Source organism: Microtus oregoni, unplaced genomic scaffold (assembly GCF_018167655.1).
Source record: "Microtus oregoni isolate MIOR12 unplaced genomic scaffold, Mior012 000058F_ref0000040, whole genome shotgun sequence".
Taxonomy (NCBI): domain Eukaryota; kingdom Metazoa; phylum Chordata; class Mammalia; order Rodentia; family Cricetidae; genus Microtus; species Microtus oregoni.
In genome coordinates, this window is record NW_024543834.1 from 1,310,466 (window position 1) to 1,333,893 (window position 23,428).

The 23,428-nt window shown below is 43.4% G+C and overlaps 1 protein-coding gene across 2 annotated transcripts in view; it reads right to left on the reverse strand.

Annotated features, from left to right (window-relative positions):
• The window catches only part of LOC121438894 (nucleolar protein 10-like), an 84,874-nt gene extending 63,226 nt beyond the window's left edge, over positions 1–21,648 (reverse strand). The window contains exons 1-10 of one of the 2 annotated variants that reach the window (XM_041639384.1): positions 21,514–21,648; positions 19,443–19,488; positions 17,775–17,873; positions 13,694–13,771; positions 12,115–12,152; positions 11,263–11,399; positions 10,234–10,299; positions 8,641–8,701; positions 6,314–6,399; positions 1,098–1,176 (exon numbers count right to left, since the gene is read on the reverse strand). In XM_041639384.1, coding sequence (XP_041495318.1) covers positions 1,098–1,176; positions 6,314–6,399; positions 8,641–8,701; positions 10,234–10,299; positions 11,263–11,399; positions 12,115–12,152; positions 13,694–13,771; positions 17,775–17,873; positions 19,443–19,488; positions 21,514–21,579 — 756 coding nt within the window. In that variant the 5' untranslated portion in view covers positions 21,580–21,648. Of the gene's footprint in view, positions 1–1,097; positions 1,177–6,313; positions 6,400–8,640; positions 8,702–10,233; positions 10,300–11,262; positions 11,400–12,114; positions 12,153–13,693; positions 13,772–17,774; positions 17,874–19,008; positions 19,111–19,442; positions 19,489–21,513 lie in introns of those variants that run through there. The other variant, XM_041639385.1, reaches the window with a different exon arrangement.
• Between the last annotated feature and the right edge of the window lie 1,780 nt (positions 21,649–23,428).

Sequence of the window (23,428 nt, forward strand, 5' to 3'; positions counted from 1 at the left end):
TTCCCCAGCACGGCAAAAACCAGGCACGGTGGCACGTGCCGGCAACCTCAGCACCTAGGACAGGGAGAGGAAAGGAATCAGGCACTCAAGGTCATCCTTGTCTTCGCATGGAGTTTGAAGCCAACCTGGGCTGTGGAAGACAGTCTCAAAAATAAATAAATAAATAAATAAAACTTGAAATAATGACTGTCCTGTATTTCATAACCTATGAACACAACAAACAAATTCACTCAAAGCCTAACAGGAAAGTCAGCCTGTAGAACACATTTTTATGACTTCAATCCCAGTAGTTTTTAGGCACACTGATGTAATAACTACGGATCTACACTAAGTGTATCACTTGTTAATTAGCAAATCTGTATGATGGCCTACGCCACAGCAGGTGCTGCTGCCACAAGCGACGTGACAGAGAATGGAGCCAGTGCACTCCTCAGTAAGAAAGGGCTGGCAGGTCCAAGACAGGAGATTCTCCTGACTTCCATCGTTAGAGGCAGGGGAGCCCAGAAAGCTGGGTTTCACAATCTCAGGTGACAGGTCTCCCATCACCCTGGAAGAGAGGCAGTAAATCTATTAGAGTTTCCATCTCTTTGAGGTCAGACAACTTACAAGGGTTCACTACGAAGGAAAGGCGTAAAACAGACTGGAAAGACAAAGGCAAGTTCTGTGGACACTGTAGGATGATGTTTAAGTACTATGTGGGAAAAAGATACCTTAAGTTTGCAGGTGTTGCATGCCTTTAATATCAGCATGGGGGAGGCAGAGGCAGGTGAATATCTGTGAGTTCAAGGCTAGCCTGGTCTACAAAGCAGGTTCCAGGACAATCAGGGCTTGTTACACAGACAAACAGCTTGGAAAAATCACACACACACACACACACACACACACACACACACACACACACACCTGAGGACTACTCCACTTCAACTCCAGTTCCAAAGAACCTAGACCAATCCCCAGGTACTAGATGGCTCTGGCATTCTGGAACACTTCACTCTGGCCAAAGAGAACAACCTCACTTCTTGTCCCAAGTATGTGTCTCCTAATACATATCCAAAATACTATCTTACATGTGAAATTTCCACTTTGAACATATTTACCTGTCCTGTGGAGGTTCCAACTGCCATGGTCAAGGCGCCATTAAACTTCAAAGCAGAGATGGTGGGCAAGCTGTTTATCCTGAAAGGCAAATATTTGTTCTCTGTGACTATGTGACCAAATCTTTTACTAAATAATAGGCTCATCATTTATCTTCACTTCAAATATGACAAGCATTTCGGGGCGGGGGGGGGGGGAATGCCTTTAATTCCAGCAGAGACAGGTGGATCTCTGTGAGTTCGAGGCCAGCCTAGTCTACAGTCTTCTGTGACTGGTTTATAAGGATGCTGGGATCTGAACTAAGTCATATCTTGTACAGCAAACAAGCACTTCATTGAATGAGCCAAACCCGCAGCCCCCAAACATTCCATATTTACTCAGGGAAACAACTTATCTTGGGGCATGGGTATGCTTACTTCTCATGTAAAAACAACTTTCACTGAGGCAAGCGATGGCTTAGTGGTTTAGAACATGTACTACTCTTACAGAGGACCCAAGTACAAGTCCCAGCACCATGTCACAACCACCTATATAACTTTAGATCCAGCAGATCTGATACCTTTGCTCTTTTCAGGCACCTACACTCATGGGCACATACACATATACACATAATTAAAGAATATTTAAAACATGAAATAGATCAATTTCATTCATCTAAAATAAAAGGTTAATACCTAAATGAAGATCCTAGGATCTCCAAAGTACTGAAGCTAGAACAAAGGTTATGGCTACAATTATAGACCATGATTCTCACACACCAGCAATGAAAACTAGCACCAAAAGATCGAGGTGGGAAAAACGAGAGACAATAGGTCAGACGTAGACACCAGCTTGCTGTGGTGACACACGCCTGTAACCCCAGCACTCATGTAGGGCTACACAGTGAAATCACAACAGCTCTGCTTTCAGTCCTCATGGGCCACATGTTGCTAGCCACAATTCCAACCCAGGCTGACACCCACAGCATCATCAATCCTCTCCTGCCACCTAAAGCCCCAGCCTGGAGCTGCTCTGAACAGCAGTAAAGAAGGAAGCCTCTGGTCCACAAATATTCCATCATCTTCAAAATGAACTTTAGAATAATTTTTCATAGGGAAGTATTTTCCTATTTCACCAAGATTCATTTTATAGTGCAATTTTATCACTTTCTTCAAGTGAGTGAATCCTTGAGTAGCTGCACAGTTAATGTTATGAGAACTTTGGTCTACTGCCTCCTCCTACTGGAGCATTGCTAATAAATAACAAAATCAATGGCTTATGGACATTTACTTCCTAACCAACTTATGGAACTGTCATATTAGCTCTTCCTGGTTTTCAGGTGAGTCTGTCTTCCTCAGGCAGAGAGATATCAATCACTCATGGAAAAGAAAGATAGCCACCCCTCTGTCCAGTGTTTAAAGCTTCTTCACCTTCTAGAGTTTATTAAATAACAGGAGACAGGCTATAAGGCTTGTAGGATAAACATAAAGCTAATCATAAAAAATAAGCTGGGCAGTGGTGGCGCACGCCTTTAATCCCAGCAGAGGCAGAGGCAGGCGGATCTTTGTGAGTTCGAGGCCATCCTGGTCTACACAAGCTAGTTCCAGGACAGGCTCCAAAGGTACAGAGAAACTCTGTCTCGAAAAACCAAAAAAACATAAAAAATAAAACACAGGGGTTAGAGAGATGGCTCAGCGGTTAAGAACACTGGCTGTTCTTCTAGAGGACCAAGGTTCAGTTTCCCAGAACCCAGACAATAGGTTCTATAACTCCAGTTTCAGAGGATCCAACACCCTCTTCTGGTCTTCATATGCAGGTACACACACACACACACACACACACACACACACACAATTAAGAATAAATCTTTATAAGAATGATAAAATACAATAAGATCATTTGAAACTTAATCAGCAGAAAAAAAACCAAACCATTTTTAACATTTTGGTATACCATATCTGGATGTTTTCCCATGACTGTACACACACGAGATCATTGTTCTTTCTACAAAAAGGTCACAAAGATGTAACAAACCTCCCTGACAACTGTAGGAAGGAGTATCTGCAGGTGTTTTATGTGCCCTTCCCTAAGTGAACACGCCTCTGAGACACAATGCTCAAAAGTTGAACACTGCACATGCCACGGATGGAGAGCCTTCTACAAAACACATCAGATAAAAGTACTCAACAAAAACATCCCTTTCTGTATGGAAACAACTCACCAAAGTCTCTGGCAAACATAAAGTAACCAAACAAATAAAACCACTATCTACTAAGCAACAAGGTAGCAATTAAGTAGCTCTTTCTAAAAATAAACTGGGTATGGTGTTGTATGTCTACTGTGTACTAGCCAGAAGACTCCCTTAAACCCGGGAGGACAGCCCTTATGGACAAGTGAGCTAGAGGGATGGGTCAGTGGGGTCAACCATGGATACTTGCTTCCAAGCCTGGCAACTGGACCCACGGGTGGAGAGAGAGAAGACTTCAGAAAGTTGTCCTCTGACCTCCACATACATGAAGCAGCATGGCTGTACCCCACCCATGAAAAGCAGATCAATAAATAAATACAATAAAATGGGGAAGGAAGAAGAGCACTGAGCACCTGCTAGGGCGGAGCATAAACTGAGTCCAGGGAGACAGTATCCCATCCACAGGCTGGTAGATGCTCACATGTACACTAGATTTTCTGTAAGAAAGTCCTTGGGAATATGTATGTGCTAACCCAGAAATCCAAGTTTTAGATGTTCTGGAAATAATCACCCAACTCTAAACATCCTCAATGTTCCTGGGGGCGCTGGTTGGCTAAACTCTACTGCATGGCAGGCGGGCCACTGCTATTCTTTCAGTTTCGGAAATGGCTTAGTATCTTTTGTTTGCTATGCTAAATATACTTATTTTCAAAATAACTGCTTTAAGCAAATATACTCAACTACAACAGCTGAATAACGCCTTAACTTTAAAAGACAAGAGAATTCAGTACAAAATGTGAGCCAATTTTATTTATTTTTTTCCTGAGAAAAGGCTTCTCTGTGTAACAGCCCTGACTACCCTGGGGTCAATTTTATTTTTAAAAGGTATTTCCATATTTCAGCCAGATATGGTAGCCCATGCCTTTAATTCCAGCACTTGGGGAGGCAGAGACAGGCAAATCTCCTAGTTCAAGGCCAGCCAAGTCTACAGAGTGAATTCCAGGATAGCCTGGACTACAGAGAAAACTTGTCTTAAAAAACCAAAAAACAAACAAACAACAACAACAAAAAAACCCAAAAAAGCAAATACTCCCCTATTTCTCAAGAGCAAAGTTAAATGATTTTCCTTACTGTCTAGAATCACATCTCCTAGACTTACTGCGCTTCTATTTGAAATAAATAGCTTTAAGATATATTATCAGTGATCCCTATAGATCAGTTTACATTAAAAAAAAAAAAAGTTGTGTGAATACACACAGGAGTATAGCTGGAGGTCCCAGGACAACCCTGTGGCGTTCTCTTCCACCTACATGGGTCCCAGGACTGAACTCAGGTCATCAGACACACACCTGGGATCCCAGCACTGGCAGGCAGAGGCAGGAGAGCTCTGTGATTTGACACCAGCCTGTCTACAGGGTTCTTGGTCAGGCAGGGATAGAGTAAGACTATGTCTCACAAAAACAAAACAAATGGATAAACAAAAGAAGAAAAAACAAACCCAGAACGTGATGCTCACGACAGGGTGAACACAGCACACAACTCAACAGTAATTCAAAGACAAGCGAATGCCTATGGGTGAGAGAAAATTAACCTCTCTACTTCCTTCAGAATGAGGAAATATCTTTAACATAACTGACTTTACTTTCTAATATACTAATTTTTCTAGTTCTTTTGTTTATGCTGATGGGTTAAAATAATATGGGAACTGAAGAGCTGGATGGGGGGGGGCACAAACTGCTCTGTTAAGGACTGGAATTCAGTTCCCAGCACCCACTGGGTAGCTCACAATGACTGCAACTTAAGCTCTAGGGGGTGCAGAGTCCTCTTCTGGCCTCCTCAGGAACCTGCACTAGTGCATACACGCCTCAACAACAACAAACCTTAACATGCAGTTTTGCATTAGTCTAGGCTATGTGGGAGTGAACTTCCTGGCTTAAAACTGCTCAGTATTCCCCACACCACGTCATGATTAATGACGCTGATAACCACTTTAACTGCTTCCACTGTCACTTTAAATGTAATAGTTTAAAACAAGCACACAAATAAATCTATTTATTAACACAGAGTAGACTTATAGAAAGACATATCTTTCTAGTTCTGCCCTTCCTGGTTTGTTGCTGCAGTAATCAGAACTGAACCTGCAGCCTTACTGCACACTTCACGGTCTCACACACTCCACATCCTTGCACACTCCCACTGAGCTGCATCGACTAACTGAATCATTCATAATTTTTTTTAGACCAAAGATGTTCCATATCAACAAATTTTTCAAAGGAATGAAGAGTTCCCTCCCTAAAGGTGGGAAAACTTTGCAGTAATTTAAAGGGTGCTTAGTGTCACCGCACTGTGACCATCAGACACTTCACCCTCCCACATGGGTATCAGCAGAGGGTGTGCCAATTCTCTCTGAAGTACACGAGGATGTACTGGGGAAGCAGAGGATGGTGAATACCATGAGCTCATAGAAAAGCATTTCTGAACTGATTGCAGCAGATAAGCCCAGGGCAAGGATCTGCCTGAGGGTGATCTGCCATACATCCACATCAAACACAGGGACAGTGGTGCCGCCTGTGAAATCGGCCACACTGGTAAGTGGGGGACCCCCAAAGATGCTTCCTCTATTTAATGCAACCCACTACTTAGGCTGCAGGCTTCTCTCTCCAAGTATGTACCACTCTCTAAAGTTATAAGTAAAGGAATTAGACCAAAGAGAACAAAGAAAACATCATCACACTCGCTTCCCTGCACCAGAGAGCATTCAAAGCACACTTTCCAGGCTGCTAACTGAAGGGACAGTACCACCCAACCCACCGGTCCTGCAGAACTGAAATGTCAGTTCCTACAACAGACTTGACAAATCCCACAGCAACTAAATGTGCCACTCTGTGCGGTGCTGGAAAGAGGCAATCTCCCTGGCTTGCCCCAGCACTCACAGACACCAACTACAGAGGCAAGTCCCAAAGAGCTCCATCCTCTGGCAGTTAATGTCATGCTGCCAGGCTGACTTAGAGCAGAAGTCTCATTGACAGACTGCAGTTCTCCACTACTCACTCTGAGTCCACCGTGACGCTACTTAACGCGCAGTCTAACACGCCCACTCTTTTTCTCACTCTTGGATCCCAGCATTCCACTCGACCCTGAACAAAGGAAAAACCAACTTTAAGTAAAAGCTGCTACTAGAAAAATTTCAAACATTTATCAAAAATAAAGATTTATTACCACTAATTTCACGGAGAATCAAAGCTTCTTTTAGTCTATAATCTTGGCACTGTCATACTTCACCGCGAGGTGATTTGCTTCATTACTAAGGAAACGAGCAATGAAAAGTCCTAACTACACACTTGAGCCTTGGATTGGTTCCCATGGAAAGGAGCAATAAAGACATTTGTATTTTATATCAATCATCACAGTAATGTTAAACTTCTTAGTGATAATAAAGATATTGTGGTTTTATGAAAAAGGTCTTCATGGTTTTGTCTGTTTGAATAAGGACCTTACTGTTATCCAGGTTAGCCTCCACTTCCTGGGCTCAAGTGATCTTCCTGTGTCAGCCTCCTGAGCAGCTAAGGCTCAGGATAGGTCTTTGCTTTAGTCTCTATTATTCCATACATTTTATTTTTTGATATTTTGAGATGAGGACTTAATAACTTATTTAACTTTATGTGCATTGGGTTTTTTTTAAAATATTTATTTATTTATTATGTATACAATGTTCTGTCTGCATGTATGCCAGCAGACCAGAAGAGGGCACCAGACCTCATTACAGATGGTTGTGAGCCACAATGTGGTTGCTGGGAATTGAACTCAGGACCTTTGAAAGAACAGGCAATGTTCTTAACTGCTGAGCCATCTCTCCAGCCCCATGTGCATTGGTGCTTTCCCTATATGTACATGAGTGTGCTGGAACCTCCTTATTTCTAAGAATTATACTTTAAGCTGGGCGGTGGTGGTACACGCCTCTATTCCCAGCACTTAGGAGGAAGAGGCAGGAGGAAGAGCCAGGTAGATCTTTGTGAGTTCGAGGCCAGCCTGGTCTACAAGAGCTAGTTCCAGGACAGGCTCCAAAGCTACAGAGAAACCCTATCTCATGGGGGAAAGAAAAAGAAAATTGTACTTTAAATATTTAGGCATAAAATGTCAAAATATCCATGACTTATTTTCAAATGGCTAAGGAAACATTTTTTAAATATAACATTTTTATAAGAAAGTGGGAATATAGAATGCAAACCCTGAACTATGTTTTCAACATTTCTTTCCTTTTTTTTTTTTTTAATTTATTTTTTGCTATGGGTGTCGGGTCCCCTGAAACTGAAGCCACAGATAGGTATGAGCTGCCATATGGGTGGTAGGAATTGAACTCGGGTCCTCTGGAAGAACAATCAGTGCTCTTAACCCTTGACATTTCTTTAGCCCTGGCTGTCCTGGAACTCAGTATGTATACTAGGCCAGCCTCAAACTCAAGAGAGATCGCTTGCCTCTGCTACTGAACGCTGTGACAAAGGCAAAAGCCACTACCACCTGGCTATTTTCAACATTTCTAAAGGTATAATTTTTTTTTTTAAGAAATTAAATGGGGCTGGAGAGATGGCTCAGCGGTTAAGAGCATTGCCTGCTCTTCCAAAGGTCCTGAGTTCAATTCCCAGCAACCACATGGTGGCTCACAACCATCTGTAATGAGGTCTGGTGCCCTCTTCTGGCCTGCAGACAAACACACAGATAGAATATTGTATACATAATAAATAAATAAATAAATATCAACAACAAAAAAAAATTAAAAAAAAAAAGAAATTAAATGCTGAGGCTTGATTAATTGATTGGCTCACTGATTTAGGCACTGTTAAGGAGCAAACCTAGGCCTCACAATGCTAGGCGGGTGTCTATTTTTAATTGCATGTATATGTATGTCTGTGTACAGGCATGAGTCTGTGGGTGCATGTGCCAAAAGCGGCCAGAAGATGGTGTCAGACTCCCCCAGAGCTTGGGTCACAGGCAGCTGTGAATTGACTTACCTGGGAAGTGGAAACCAAATTCGGGTCCTCTATAAGAGTCATACACACTTGTAATTACTGAACTATTGCTCCAGGTCACAGAAAATGGTTTTTGAATACAAACAGAACTGTAGGCCTTACAAAATGGCTCAGACAAGCCTGACAACCCGAGTTCAATCCCCAGGACTCATATGGAAGAAGAAAATCAACTCCAGTAAGTTGCCTTCTTATCTCTACATAAGCACTACAGCAAGCGTGCACATGTTCACACAAAATACACACACACACACACACACACACACAAATAAATGTTAAACGTTTTAAAGAAAAAAAATGGAACTGTAAGCAAGTGAAAACACATTTACAAAAACGAAGTCAACAGGTGCTAACCTCTATTGTTCCTGTGGCGAACAAGCCATGCACTGCATTTACGTCACAAACATTGTTCTCCCTAAAACAGTAAAGCAAACATAGGAAAGAAGTGTTAGGAGCATCTAGTTAGGGAAGAGGTCTGTAGCTCACCAGATGCTGCAGACAGACATGACCAAGGCTCTCAGCTACATGAAATGCATAGAGGCATGGGTCAGTTAAGGGCTTGGCTCACCTAAGGCCCTGATACCCAGGGTGACACTACCTGCCGGATGCCAGACAGGGGAAGTTCTCCCTCTGAAATACTATTCCAGCATGAGAAGAAAGGCCCTTCTATTTCCTCCCAGGCAATGCTGCATTCTTAGGAACACAGGCCATCACTATGGCAATCTCCAGACCTGGGAGTACAAACAAAGCCTCATTTTCTTACTCCCTGAAGTGAATTTTGACCTACCTCAATGGGTTATTGTGAGGATTAAATTAAAGAACAAAATGTTCAACAGTGCCCAGCGTATAAAGGATACGTAATAAATAACAGAGGTTATGAACAAGAAGGCAAGCAGCTGAAGAGCAGGTAACTTTTTTATTATGCAATAATGTATTATGAAGTTCAAATTTTTTAAATCCTGTCTCGAAAAATCAAAAAAAAATAAAAAAAAAATTTAAGCCCGGGCAGAACAAAACCATCTTGCCAGCTTGGAAGTTTTACCACTCTGTGTTCTCCTCTCAGATACCTCACAGAGACAAGGCAAAGTTCGAGTTCTGGAAGTACAGATGGGAAGGAGTCCAGCTCCCATGCCTACCTAGCTGCAGGACCCTGGGCAGGCCACCTATCGCAGGGCAGCTGCAGACCCCGGGCAGGCCACCTATCCCAGTGCAGCTGCAGACCCCAGGCAGGCCACCTATCCCAGTGCAGCTGCAGACCCCAGGCAGGCCACCTATCACAGGGCAGCTGCAGACCCTGGGCAGGCCACCTATCCCAGTGCATGAACATAGAACTGGCCCTGCCAGAACCAGATGTCATTCACTGAAAGCTAATTTCAAAAAAGAAAAGTACCAAAAACTTTTATATTTAAGAAAACTTAGTATTACAGGTAAAAATAATACCCTGCATTTTTAAAAGTCAGTCAGAAGCTTTGTTGTTGTTATATTAAGACACGGTCTCTCTATATAGCTCTGGTTGGCCTGAAACTTGCTATGTAGACCAGGCTGGCCCTGAACTCAGAGATCCATCCAATTCTGCTTCCTGAGTGCTGGGATTAATTTCTAAATCTTTTTGTATGAGAACTTAAACTTTTAAGGAATCATTTGGTATTCTCAGCAAATCTATTTGTTAACAACCACAATAACAAAAAACAAAAAAAAAAAAAACGAGTCCTTCATTTATTTATCTGCTTAGCGGCGAACCAAGGGCCTTGTGTATACTAAGTACAGAAGATGGACTGATGGTGTTAGGGGAAAAAAGAAACCGAACAACACCTTCAGTTCCGATTAAGAGCATAGTTAATGATATCCTACTAAATAGGACCGCAACTAGGTCACTTGATGACAACACGAGCCTCTGGCTCCATCTCCTGGGCAAAATAAATAGAGCAGTAGGGCTGAGGTACTCACGCAGCATCTGTCTGGAGAGGATTCAGGTAACGCCCTTGTTCTAAATTTAATCTATACACTTCAGAGCTGCAAGTAACAAAGAGACCCGGTAAGCGACAAGCATTTCTGTGAGTAAACATAAGCTTCAGAAGCACATGCAAAGCTATCACCCGTAAGCCATCACTTCACTCTGAAAAGCTGATAAAAAACTTATTCTAAGTCTTGGAGGTGAGGAGCTGAGACTCTTGCAGGAACCCGAGTTTAGTTCCCAGCACCCCCTCAGACCGTTCACAACCACCTGTCACTCCAGGGGATCTCCCTCATAGCTCAGCACTGGGGATCTGAACTCAGGTCCCCACACTTGCACAGAAAGAACTTTACTCACTGAGCCATGTCCCCAGCCCCCCTAAATATATATGACATTAATGACAAAATACTGAACAAGCTTAAAGCAGGAACTAGAAGCTCAGGGGGTAAAGAAAACCTTGAGGAACAAAACCAAAACTAAACAACAGCGTCTTGTAAACTCAGCAACAGGGCTACTCTGTGAGACTTGTGTGGGTTCTAGCTTAAACACTCGACACATGCATATTTTAAAGTCAGGTCTTTCAAAAAGATCTTAGTGAGCAAATATCAGATGCTAAAACATTATAATGGGGCTGGAGAGATCTCAACAGCTACAAGCACTGACTGCTCTTTTCCAGAGGTCCTGAGTTCAATTCCCAGCAACTACATGGAGGCTCACAACCATCTGTAATGAGATCTGGTGCCTTCTTCTGGCCTGCAGGCATACATGCAGACAGAACACTGAATACATAATAAGTAAATAAATTAAAATAATAAAATAAAACATTACAGTAATACCACCCACTAAAAACTATGTATCAACTAGGTAAACTACTAGATTTTTGTTGTTAATCCTTTTTTCTAAGATTGAGTCCCTTCCACACTAACAACACATCACTTTCTCTATTGAGGACATTTGTCTACAGATCATCTAGTGAAGCTAGCTGTGTGAGAGGTGAAAAGGAAAAAAACACTGATCGATACCTCGCACCAACGAAGTACAAGTCACAGGATGGGTAGTGGTAAGAGAAGTCTCTGCCGAACTTGGGAATTCTGGTTTTGTAATAAAAACCTGACTGTGAGTGAAACTCGATATATCTGTCGTTATGCAAGAAGACGATCTGGAAAGAAAACAATCAAAGTCTAGTCTGCTTAACTTTCAACATCACTAAAACTACCAAACAAGAAAAACTTTCATCTCTCCCCCTCCTTACTCTCTGTATGCAAATACACAGACCTATGTGCACACACTTTCATTTAGCAGACTACAGAAGTGTGTATAAAGTTTGCATGGTGTTTAAATATAAATTAATCAATACTAGAGATGACGGCAACCTGGCAAACAAGCCTAGGCCAGTATCAATGATCAGAACCACAGATAGAGACCATTAGACACCTGGCAAAGGGCAACTGTTACAAGTTCCTTAGAAAACAGGCGAGGTCCTATAATGCTGAGAACCAACGATACTAGTCAAGCAAAGGTTCTCTCCCCCAATGCTGATTTAAAAGATAGTACACGTCATGCATGCACCTGGCCAAAAATCAATAGAATAATAAATTATCTATTACTACACAGTGATTTTTAACTTAATACTGGGAAGATAGAAGAAATATTTATTAGAAAAATGAGTTCCAGGGCTGGAGAGACAGCTCAGCAGTGATGAGCACCTGCTGCTCTTGCAGAGGACCTGAGTTCAGATCCCAGCACCTACACAGCAGCTCACAACCACCTGGTGATCTGATGCCCTCTTCTGGTATCTAAGCACAACTGCACACATGTGGTGGACATCCACACAAACACACATACACATATAAATAAAAATAAAAAGTAAATACCTTTGAATAGTCATCAGATAAAATCTCAAAGGTGACAACTGAAAAGTAGCAATAGAAAAAAGAAACCACAATTATCGACCAGTGTCCTAGTAAAAGCACAGGCTTCTTGTGAGGATTCTAATTGGTTTTGCCTGGTGAATAACTGTACACAAATATTATTTCTACTTCTACATAAAACAAGAAAAGTCCCACTAGATTTTTTTATAGAATTAAAGAGAATTTACAAATTATGACTCCTTAAAATTTTAACTACTGCCTTACTGAGATGTCCTAAATGGTTTTTAAGACTTTCAAACAGAAACTGAAGAGCGCCCTTTAGAGCACTGCTTTACAAAGGGCCCCAGGCTGGGGAGTCAAGTGCTGGATCGTGCCTCGGGAGGGGGAAGATCTTTGCGAGTCTGAGGCCAGCTTGGTCTACATAAGGAGTTTCCAACCAGCTATGGCTGCAGGAAGAAACCCTGTTTCAAAATAAAAAGAAGGAAAAAGAGGCAACAGTAGCTTTTGCCTAAACAAAGTTGACCTCCAGAGGAAAACAGTAACAGCTATGGATGGCACACAGAGTTCCTGCCGTTCTTCAGAAGCAAAGGGGGGACTAGAATGCTATGCTGGCACTTCTACACAACACTGCATCCCACTAACTTCTTTCCCCTTGATCCTAACATTAGACTAACTGATAAGTTAACTGTGTCATTTTAGTGTGCTTTCTGTGTCCCCCTGGTGAGAGTAGGTATGGAGCCTTGCAGTTACTGAGACACTGCTCCCAGGGGTCATGTTATATGGTATGACAATGGAAAGTTTTGTTTAATCAGATGGATCTCTTAACAGAAGAGGTCTCTCAGGGCCAGGGATAGGGCTTCGTGGTTAAGAGCACTTGCTCTCCCAGAGAAGCCAGGTCTAAGGCCCAGCACCCACATGCAGCTCACAGCCATCTATAATTCCAGTCAAAGAGGATCAGATGCCTTCTTCCGGCTTCCTGTGGTATCAGGCACATGCATGGTGCACAGATATGTATGCAGGTAAAATACCCATTCACGTGAGATAAAATAATGAAGACTAAAAAGAAAGATGTGAAAGAGGTCTTCAGCTGGGGCAGAGTGCTGGCAGCCTCTATAAACGAAATGGAGCCCAGCTGAGATCCAGCGAGAAGGGAGACCCCACCACCCAGTCCCACGGCCACAATAAACTGAGTCTGGAAGTAGACTTATTTGTTTGGTTGGTTTGGTTTTTCGAGTCAGGATTTCTCTGTAGCTTTGGAGCCTGTCCTGGAACTAGCTCTTGTAGACCAGGCTAGCCTTGAACTCACAGAGATCCACCTGCCTCTGCCTCCCAAGTGCTAGGATTAAAGGTGTGCGCCACTACCACCTGGTGAAGCAGACTCTTGATGAGCCTTCAACAGCCCACCTGGCCGACCTACTGAGGGTAGCCCTATGCAGAGCCAAGGGCCCTGTAAGTGCAGCAACATATTTAACTATTTAATCCACAGCAACCAAAACCCACTACACAACCCATTCCCATTCTAAAAAGCAGCATGACTGACAAATACAAAAAGCTATCCATGAGTTCAAAGTTAGCCTCTTACCTTCTGAATCCAAGCACCTCTCAAACTTCAAGGATAACTGATAGGTGTCATAACACCGAACCCGAGGTTTATAAGTTCCTATAAAAAAAATTTAAATTGATAGAAATCCCAAGAACATACTCTTCATAGTCACACCCTACGAAACTGCTGCATGTCCTTTCTATCCTGAGGTAAGACAGTTATCATCAAATCGAAGAAAGGGAGGGCTTTAACAGCAGCACCATACAAGCATCCCAAAGTGAATGACAAAGGGAAAGCAAGCAAGTCACAGAGAATGATGTATAATGCCTAAGAAGACGCACAATCCAGTAAGAGTAACAGAAACTATCAAAAGTAAAAGTAACAGAAACAATCAAACAGCTGCCATGAGAACAGATGAAAAAGATGCTTAATATCTTAATGCTTGTATCAGTGAAACAGTTAAAATTAGCCATAAACAAATTGATACAACTTCCCTGATAATCTCCAATACCTGGAAGGTCTGTGTGTGTGTGATGGAGAACCACTCTAAAACTATATGTCAGCTTACACAAATTGAGAACTACAAAAACCCAGCCACGAGCACACCTGCGATGGGAAAAATGTCCACTCCAACTTCTGTCACACATGGCCAGAGTCTAAAAGCAAAAGAACTCATTGATCTATCAGTGGATACATCAATAATCAATGGTAAACCCACACCACAAAACAGGAAGCACATAAAGATGAGCAGGTTCCCAAAGACTGCTGGAGAGTTGGTTCTCTCCTTCTACCACATGGGTTCCAGGATCAAACTCAGGTTTGTCACACTCGGCAGCAAGCACCTTTACCTGCTGAGCCGCCTAAGCGGCTCCTAAAATGTGTTACAGAAAGAAGTGCGCTCAGGCCCAGAGGTGACTGCTACAACACAGTGCATATGATCCGAACTCTGTACAGCTAAAGACTGCAGCACAGGAAGGACAAGGAAGCACAGACACAGCAACTACCTCTAAAGCACAATCTGGGGACGCACACATCTTATGTCACAGCCTTCTATACTCTTTGTATTTCAGACAAATACCCCATGCTTGCAATAAGGAAAAACAAGGATCAATTTTTAAAAGCAAAACATGATATTACGGGGGGAGAGGGGATCATTTTTCTAGCATGCATAAAACCTAAGATTTCATTAAAAAAAAGAAAACACTGAAATATACAGAGCATGGTGATGCATGCCTATTATCCCAGCAGTTAGGAAGCTGAGGCAAAAGGCACATAAGCTCTAGGCCAGAGAAGACATCTGCCTCCCAAAGCAACAATAAGCCCTCCCAGAGCAGAAAAGCATGCAGACTTTATTTATTTGTTTATTAAAGGTTTCTGCCTCCTCCCCGCCACTGCCTCCCATTTCCCTCCCCCTCCCCCGATCAAGTCCCCTTCCCTCATCAGCCCGAAGAGCAATCAGGGTTCCCTGACCTGTGGGAAGTCCAAGGACCACCCACCTCCATCCAGGTCTAGTAAGGTGAGCATCCAAACTGCCTAGGCCCCCCCAAAGCCAGTACGTGCAGTAGGATCAAAAACCCATTGCCATTGTTCTTGAGTTCTCAGTAGTCCTCATTGTCCGCTATATTCAGTGAGTTCGGTTTTATCCCATGCTGGTTTTTCAGACCCAGGCCAGCTGGCCTTGGTGAGTTCCCGATAGAACATCCCCATTGTCTCAGTGTGTGGGTGCACCCCTCGCGGTCCTGAGTTCCTTACTCGTGCTCTCTCTCCTTCTGCTCCTGATTTGGACCTTGAGATTTCATGCAGACTTTTTTTGAATCCACTGTTGGACAATGACTTTTATGTGATGGGCCTTAGGAAAAACTATTAATATATGCAGGGCCTTTGCTCCTATTGTGCTTGGCTTTGTTTTTCCTTTATATTTCTGCATTGTCTACAAGGTTCACTTGTATCATCTTGACTCTCAAGAGAAAGAAAATGTGGCAAAAAGCACATAGTTGTATAAAATCAGCACTTCTGCGTCCATTTTCATCCCTGTGTCCCAAGAAAGTCTCACGAGGACACTAAGGATAGCTCTGCAGCTGGACGTTGCTCAGTCGCTAGTGCACTGGGATTGATCCCCAGCACTGGCAAGGAGAGGAGCAGATTTGAATCTGGCCTGATTCTAAACTGAATGTTTCCAAAAGAAACCAAGAGGCTGCTTAGCTCTGCGACAGGTCCACAGTTCACACGTCCCCTGGACTGGCTTCCTGGGGAAGTTGATTTCCCCAACTAGACTAAAACATCTCCAAAGACAAATTTTATCCAACTTGTTTTAGCCACAAGTTCTAGGACAGTGACAGAGATGGAGACAGTGGCAGAATCAAAGATGAAAGTGCTAGCTCTACTGAAGTAAGCAGACAGCAAGTGGCACCCTGAGTCTAAAGGGCCAAAGAAGGAGGTGTTAAGGACTCTGCACCCAACCACGCTGACACCCAACCATGACAGCCACTAGCTGTGTACATAGTTATTTAAAATAAAAGCAATTAAAATCAAAACTTCGGTTCTGAGATCACTATCAATGTTCACAAATTCTTGATGAAAATGGTGTTTTTGAAGATAAAAAGTAAAATCCAAGGATTCTTTTTGTTGTTGTTTTTGTTTGTTTTTCAAGACAGGGTTGGGGCTGGAGAGATGGCTCAGTGGTTAAGAGCTTTGTCTGCTCTTCCAGAGGTCCTGAGGTCAATTCCCAGCAACCACATGATGGCTCACAACCATCTGCAGTGAGATTTGGTGCCCTCTTCTGGCCTGCAGGTATACATGCAGGCAGAATACTGTATACATTATAAATAATTAAAAAAAAAAAAAAAAAAAAAGACAGGGTTTCTCTGTGTAACAGTCCTAGCTGTCCTGGAACTCACTTTGTAGATCAGGCTGGCCTCGAACTCACTGAGATCCGCCTGCCTCTGCCTCCCAAGTGTTAGGATTAAAGGTGTGCACCACCACTGTCGAGCTAAACCCAAGGATTCTAAGTAAAAAAGGAATTAATCTTGTCAGAGTAGAGAATGATTTCATAAAAGGAAATATAATAATTTAGCATTAAACCTCCCTGCCAGGTGTGGTGGTGCACACCTTTAATCCCAGCACTTGGGAGGCACAAACTAGAGGATCTCCATGAGTTTGAGGCCAGCATGGTCTACACAGCCAGTTCTAGGATACCAGGGTTACAGAGTGAGAACCTGTCAAAAAAAGAAAACAAGACAAAAACCTCTCTCTTACTTAATCTACACCCTGGAGCACTGGACACCACCATTTAGTGTCTCTGGATCTGAATTCAAGGTCTAAGCCCCTTCTAGTCCTCAGTACCTGTGCCCAAATAGCTCACATCTTCCTAACCCTCCTTACCAGTTTCTCGAAATAAAAGCAGAAGCTAAAGGGCTGGAGAGATAGCTCACAGTTAAGAAACGGGCTACTCTTCCAAAGAACCAGGGTTTGGTTTCCAGCACCCACATAATGGCTCACAACTGTGTGTAACTCCAGTTCCTGGGTTCCAAAGCCCTCTTCTGGCTTTCAGGGCACAAGGCATGTGTAATACACTTCAAGACATACAGGCAAAACACTCATACACCAAAAATAAAAAAAAATAAATGGAAAAAAAACAGGCTTAGCGATGTGGACAGCATGGGTGCTGACAGCCATTAACACAGCACAAAGGGACTGGCTTGGTATGTATGAAGCCATTCAAGTAGAGTGGAGCAAAACCTGGGCTGGAGGCACATGTCTGTTTCTCAGCAACTGAAAGTGGAGGTAATGAGGGGAGATATGAGTCTGAGACCAGACTAGGATACATGGAAAGCCCAAAAACCAAAAAATAGGAACTAAAAATTAAAAGCTGCTATTTGTGACCTATTCTGAAAAGTCATTAAAAAAAAAAAACTATATGTATTGATAGAGAAACACAGCAAACTGTTCATGGAAGAATCTAATTCTCAGGTAAATATGTGCTCGTTTAACTCTCCTGAGCATTTCTGTGCATCTGAAGTGATTATAAGTAAACACTGGGGTAAACATGGAGGGTGACCCTTCCTACTAGAGCACTTCCTGTTATGGAGCACATGCAAATCATAACCACAAAGATGCTTACCCGTCGCTAAGATGTACTGTCCATCTTTTGACACCTTGATAGTGGTACACACAGTGGGCATTTCAAAATCCTGAATAAGTTCAATTCTCCTACGAACATCTACAGAGAGAAGGAGGAAGAAACTAGTTCAGCACAGGCATCAGGAGAGAAGAGAGTATACAACTCGAAGGTTCCCAGGCCTGAGACGACCCCATCACAGCTCACCCAGCTTCTTCTTAGCTCCTTCCTCTTTAACAGTTTGGATCTGAACTGCCCCCCAAAAGGCCCAAGGGTACCAGGGTCTGGTTCCTAGGTTCATGGCTTAATTGGGAGATGGTAAAACTTATGAGCTATGGAGCCCAGTGAGACTATAGGCCACCCATTTATTCTATCTCCTCTTGCTTCCTGTTTAGTGAGCCATCCCTTGCACCATGAGCTCCCACCACAATATGCTGCCTCACCACAGGCCCCAGGAACCAGTGGCAAATGGACAGCAGGCCCAAAAACAGTTTCTTCCCATAAATACTCTGAAGCCATTTTGTTACACATGAGCACACTGGAAGGGGATCAGATAAAACCCGAATCTGTGAGCTCCAAACAGCATTTCTTCTGAGTTAAAAATCTCATTTTCTACCTGACTTTGGTACTTTATATAAAAGCTATTTTCCCAAGAAGCTTGCCAAAAGATCTCAATCTCACAGCCAGAAAGCTCCTCATGCTCAATTTTTAGAAGACTCAGTTAAAAGGAAGATAAGTTTCCTCTCATCTACAGCACCTGAACTGAAAAACTTCAATGGAAATAAATTTATCAAAGTCAGTTAAGTTACAATTCAATCTCATTGTTTACATTCAGACATTTTATATGTGAAGTTCTTTTGTTCATTAAAAAAAAAGTTTACTGTCTTTGTATTGCAAAACTGAGAGATTCAACTAACAGATAAAGTTTCTGGGGCTGGAGAGATGGCTCAGTAGTCAAGAGCACTGGCTGTTCTTCCAGAGAACCTGGTTCAATTCTCAGCACATACAGGGCGGCTCACAACCGCCTGTAACTCCAGTTCCAGGAAATCTGACATCATCATAAAGAATATACACTGGCAAAACACAGTGCATACTAATTTAAAAAAAAAAAGGATTCTGGCCCACTAGGAACAAAGCAATTATGGAACTGTCGGGAAAGACAGTCCTCCTTAGGCCTTGTGTGTTCCTATGCATCTTGCTTAGTGCGGCAGTCCTGCAAGGGTCTGGCCACTTGTACCTGAGCCATGTTTCCGGGTTCCTGGCAGCTGAGAATTTTGACAGACGAGGTCACTGAAGGGCAGGCCTGTTTACTGCCTGCTAGCAAAGCCATGGGCTTCCCACCTCAGGGTTCCTCCCTGAAACACAAACCCCCAGTGTGCACACCTCATCCAAGCCATGCTAAAGCCCTCCCAAGGGACTCGAAGGGCAGCTGGGACAAACATGCAGAGGTCATGCCATCTGTGCCATGCCGTGAGTCTGTCTCTGACCCTGGAGCCTTGATGCCACCCATGAAGCCAGAAGAGGCTAACTTGTTAGCTTGAAAAGGAGGTAAAACCAAGATCCACACCATCAGCAGGACAAAAGCTCACTTCCTACACCCCACACTGGAAAGCCAGAGCTGAAGACACTGTCACATGGGACACTGACAGCAGGAGCACCGTGGATACTTACCCACATCTTTCTTCTGCAGCGCTCTCTTCTTCCTGTCAGAAAGCCACTAGGAGAGAACAGATGCTGCGCTTTAAAACACACCGGGATTGTCTTCTGCTCGCAAAAAAATAAAAGTTCATTTTAAAAACCGCAAACTTACAGGAAACAATAAAATGGAAAGTGGGGCTATTCTATAATCTTAACTGCATGATAGTATATCTTCTGGATTTTTAAAAATACATTTACATATTCTAAACAAAAAATTTTGGATAGCTGTTTTACAAAGCAAAAAAAAAGAATAAAATTAATCCATCTAAGCTAAGAGAACGCAGAAGCTCTCAATGATGGGTTTCAGTTTCAACGAGGAGTGAGTGCCATCGTGTGTGTGTGTGTGTGTGTGTGTGTGTGTGTGTATGCTCCTCTGTGTTGACACATAGTCACACTATGTAGCTTTTTACCCTAGACTAAACCCCACAAACTCACACTCTTCCTGTCTCAGCCTCCCACATGCTAGGATTATAAATGTGTCTCTTTGCTAACTAAAATCTATTTCTTACAAAGAATAAGAACAGATATACAACTGGCCTAATAGCCAACCCTGGATAAGAAATGATATTTTTTAACTGACACATTCCACATTCACTGAACAGATTCTGCTCTGCAGGCAGCAGTTGAATGAACAGCAATGATGAAACACTTGTCAACTACAGTGACACTGAGCGGATAGGTCTCGACTGGGGCAATTTTGTTCCCCAGAGGGCTTATGGCAATTCTTGAAGATTCAGTCTGCCATCACATCTGGTAGGTGTAATCCTGGTATCTAGTGGGTATGGGCTAGGGAAGCTGGCAAACAGCCTATAAGACAACACTAGCAACAAGTAATTGTCCAGCTTAAAATGTCAATAAATTCAAAGTTAAAAGCCCCAAAGAAATGAGAAAAAAAATATCCATCATTTCTAAAAGGGCAAAGCCAATGTACTATTCTTTTTTGTTGTTGTTGCTGTGTTTGCTTTTTGTTTTCCAAGACAGAGTTTCTCTGAGCAACAGCCCTAGCTGTCCTGGAACCAGTCTGTGGACCGGGCTGACCTCAGACTCACAGAGATCCACCTACCTCTGCCTCCCAAGTGTTGGGATTAAAGGTGTGCGCCACCACAGCCCAGTTCAATGTACTATTCTTACTAGATAGGGCAGAATAATCTCTCTACTCATGCAGACTCCCCTCTCAAGACCTTAAGTATACAATAGAGACATTGTGTACACCAGAATAACACTTTCAAATGTCTGGGGATGGGCCAGAGGTTTTCTTCTCTCTACAGTAAGGGTGTTGCTACTCTATGACGATATTGCTCTGACTGTATTTCAGGCAATGATGTTTCTACTAAAGGATGTGAGAGCAGGGCAGTGGTGGTGCACACCTTTAATCCCAGCACTTGGGAGGCAGAAGCAGGTGGATCTCTGGGAGTTCGAGGCCAGCCTGGTCTACAAGAGCTAGTTCCAGGACAGGCTCCAAAGCTACAGAGAAACCCTGTCTCAAAAATAAAACCAAAAAAAATTTAAAAAAATAAAAAAAATAAAGGATGTGAGAATGGTTTCTAAACAGTCAGCATGCTCTCACAAGAACCTAACACAAGAAGAACAAAAGTGATGTCTTATGGTCACTGTGTATGATAAAACACCATGGCCTTCAGCTACGGTTCACATCACGGTGCATCACGGAAGGAAGTCAGGACAGAAACTCAAACAGGCAGAAACCTAGAGGTAGGAACTGATGCAGAGGCTATAGAGGGGTACTGCTTACTGGCTTGCTTCCCATGGCTTGCTCAGCCTCCTTATAGAATCCGGGACTACCAGCCCAGGGATGACACCATTCAGTGAGCTGGGACCTCTCCCGTTACTCATTAATTTAAAAAAAAAAATACTCTATAGCTGGACCTCATGGAGGCATTTTCTCAGCTGAAGTTCCCTCCTTTCAGATAACTCTTGTGTCAAGCTGACGTAAAACCAGCCAGCACACTCAGTCGTCGATAAATTAAAGACATATCACTAGGGCAATGAGAGGGGCAGCGACGGTGACGAGGAGATGAAGACTCACCTCAGGGAGGGACTTGCCGCAGCTGAGGCTGTAAATCTTCACCTCGTTGAGGCTCGAGACCTGCATGGCGGCGCGGAGCACCCGGAACCCGGCAAGCAGTCACAGAACACTGGCCCCTCGGTACTCCAGCATCCGAATCCCAGGCGCACCGGTGCAGCGTGTGGGAACTGGCGCGGGGTGATGACGCACTTCCGGGCGCAGGAAGTGCGCGCTCATTCGGACTCCGGCAGAGGGCTGAGGTGCGGAAGCACAACGGAAGAGGTCTGCAGAAACTTAGTGGCTCTGAGAGCTGAAAAAAGTAAAATGAAAAGGGAAATTGTAAGAGAAAGCGTGAGGTGAGGAAGTAAGCTTGAACCTGGTAACGTATGAGACAAATACGTGGCAGTAATAACAGCGCTTACCGTTTATAGAGAGTTCGTAGGTTGCTCCTTCAGTACGGGCTGCCTCTGTGGTCCAGATCTGAGGACTTGGAACGGCTTTAATTCCGAAGAGGCTGACTGCTGGCGAGAACCCTCTCCAGGCTTCCTCCGTGTCCTCTTCCCTCTAAATGTTTACGTTATGAAAAGTGGAATCTGGGAAAGAGAAAGGTTAAGTAATGCTTTCTCCAAAGCCCTGTGAAACGACTCAAAATCCTCCTGGCTCCCCCTGAGAACCTTTGCTGCTCCCCGAGGTCCCTCAGGTCCACATCGGCGAAGGGTGGATTGCTTTCATCTTTGTCTTTAGGCCCATTGGCTTTGAGAGGGCTTATACAGTCTCGTCTGCTTTTTCTTTCTGGGCAAAGCGGATCTGCCGCAGGACTTTCCTGTGTTGTATATAAATACTGTTAACAACAGATTTTGGGTGGTTTTTTTTCCCCCCTGACGGCCCATTTTTACGAGCAAAATACACAGTTATTTAAAACACCCCCCCCCAAGGTCGAGAATATTGAGACCAAAAGTAATGCGATGTTTCCTTTTTAAACTTGGCTGTTTTCTTCAGACCCCATAGTTTCTGTGAGACGGTGGTCCCTTTGAAGTTAATGAAACACATTTATTTTAAATTGTGTGTGTATGTATGTGTGCACAAGAGTACAGGTGCCTACCCAAAGGTATTGGGTCCCATGGAGCTGAAGTTACAGGTGGTTGTGAGAGTGCTGGGAACCAAAAGTTGGGTCCTCTGGGAGAGCAGTAGATGCTCTTAACTTCTGAGCATTTCTCCAACTCCAGAAACTGTCATTTTAAAATAACCTAAAAATCTTGATTTATCCTGGGAATGGCCCTTGCTTGAGCCAGTGTTGGTTACAGGACCCTTTCAGTAAATACTTGGTGACCAAATGAAACAGTTGGTCACTCCGGCTGCTGTAACAAAACCCCTCAGGCTGGGTAGCTTATAAACAACAGAAATTTCTCACGATTTGGAAGGGAAGTAAGTCCAAGACCAAGATACCCCGAGGCTCTGGAGGGAGCTGACTTCCTTCACCTCCTGAGTAAGGCACATGGTAAACGGGACAGGGAGCTTCCCCAAAGCTACTTTATAAGAACACCTTCAACTCTGTCAGCCCCCACTATGTTTGAATATGAACTATCACACTCCCTAAAATGTTCATGTTTTGAATCCTCTGATTCCCAGCTGATGGCGAATTGAGAGGTGACTGAATCATCACTGTTCCACCTCGATCAATAGATGGCTGGATAGGCTCTTAAGAGTTGGGGCCCTTGCACCAAGCCAGGTGAACCTAAGATTGACCCCCAGGACCCATGTGGTGAAGGAAAGAGATGATTCCTACAAGTTGTTTTCTGGCCTCCAGACACGATGTTCACCCACACAAAATAAATTCAAAGATTTTTATAAGATTATTTTTTCAATTTTAAGATAGGGCCTGCTTGGGAGAAGTTGGTCACTGGGGGCATACTTTTGGGGGCTCTCGCTTCCGCCT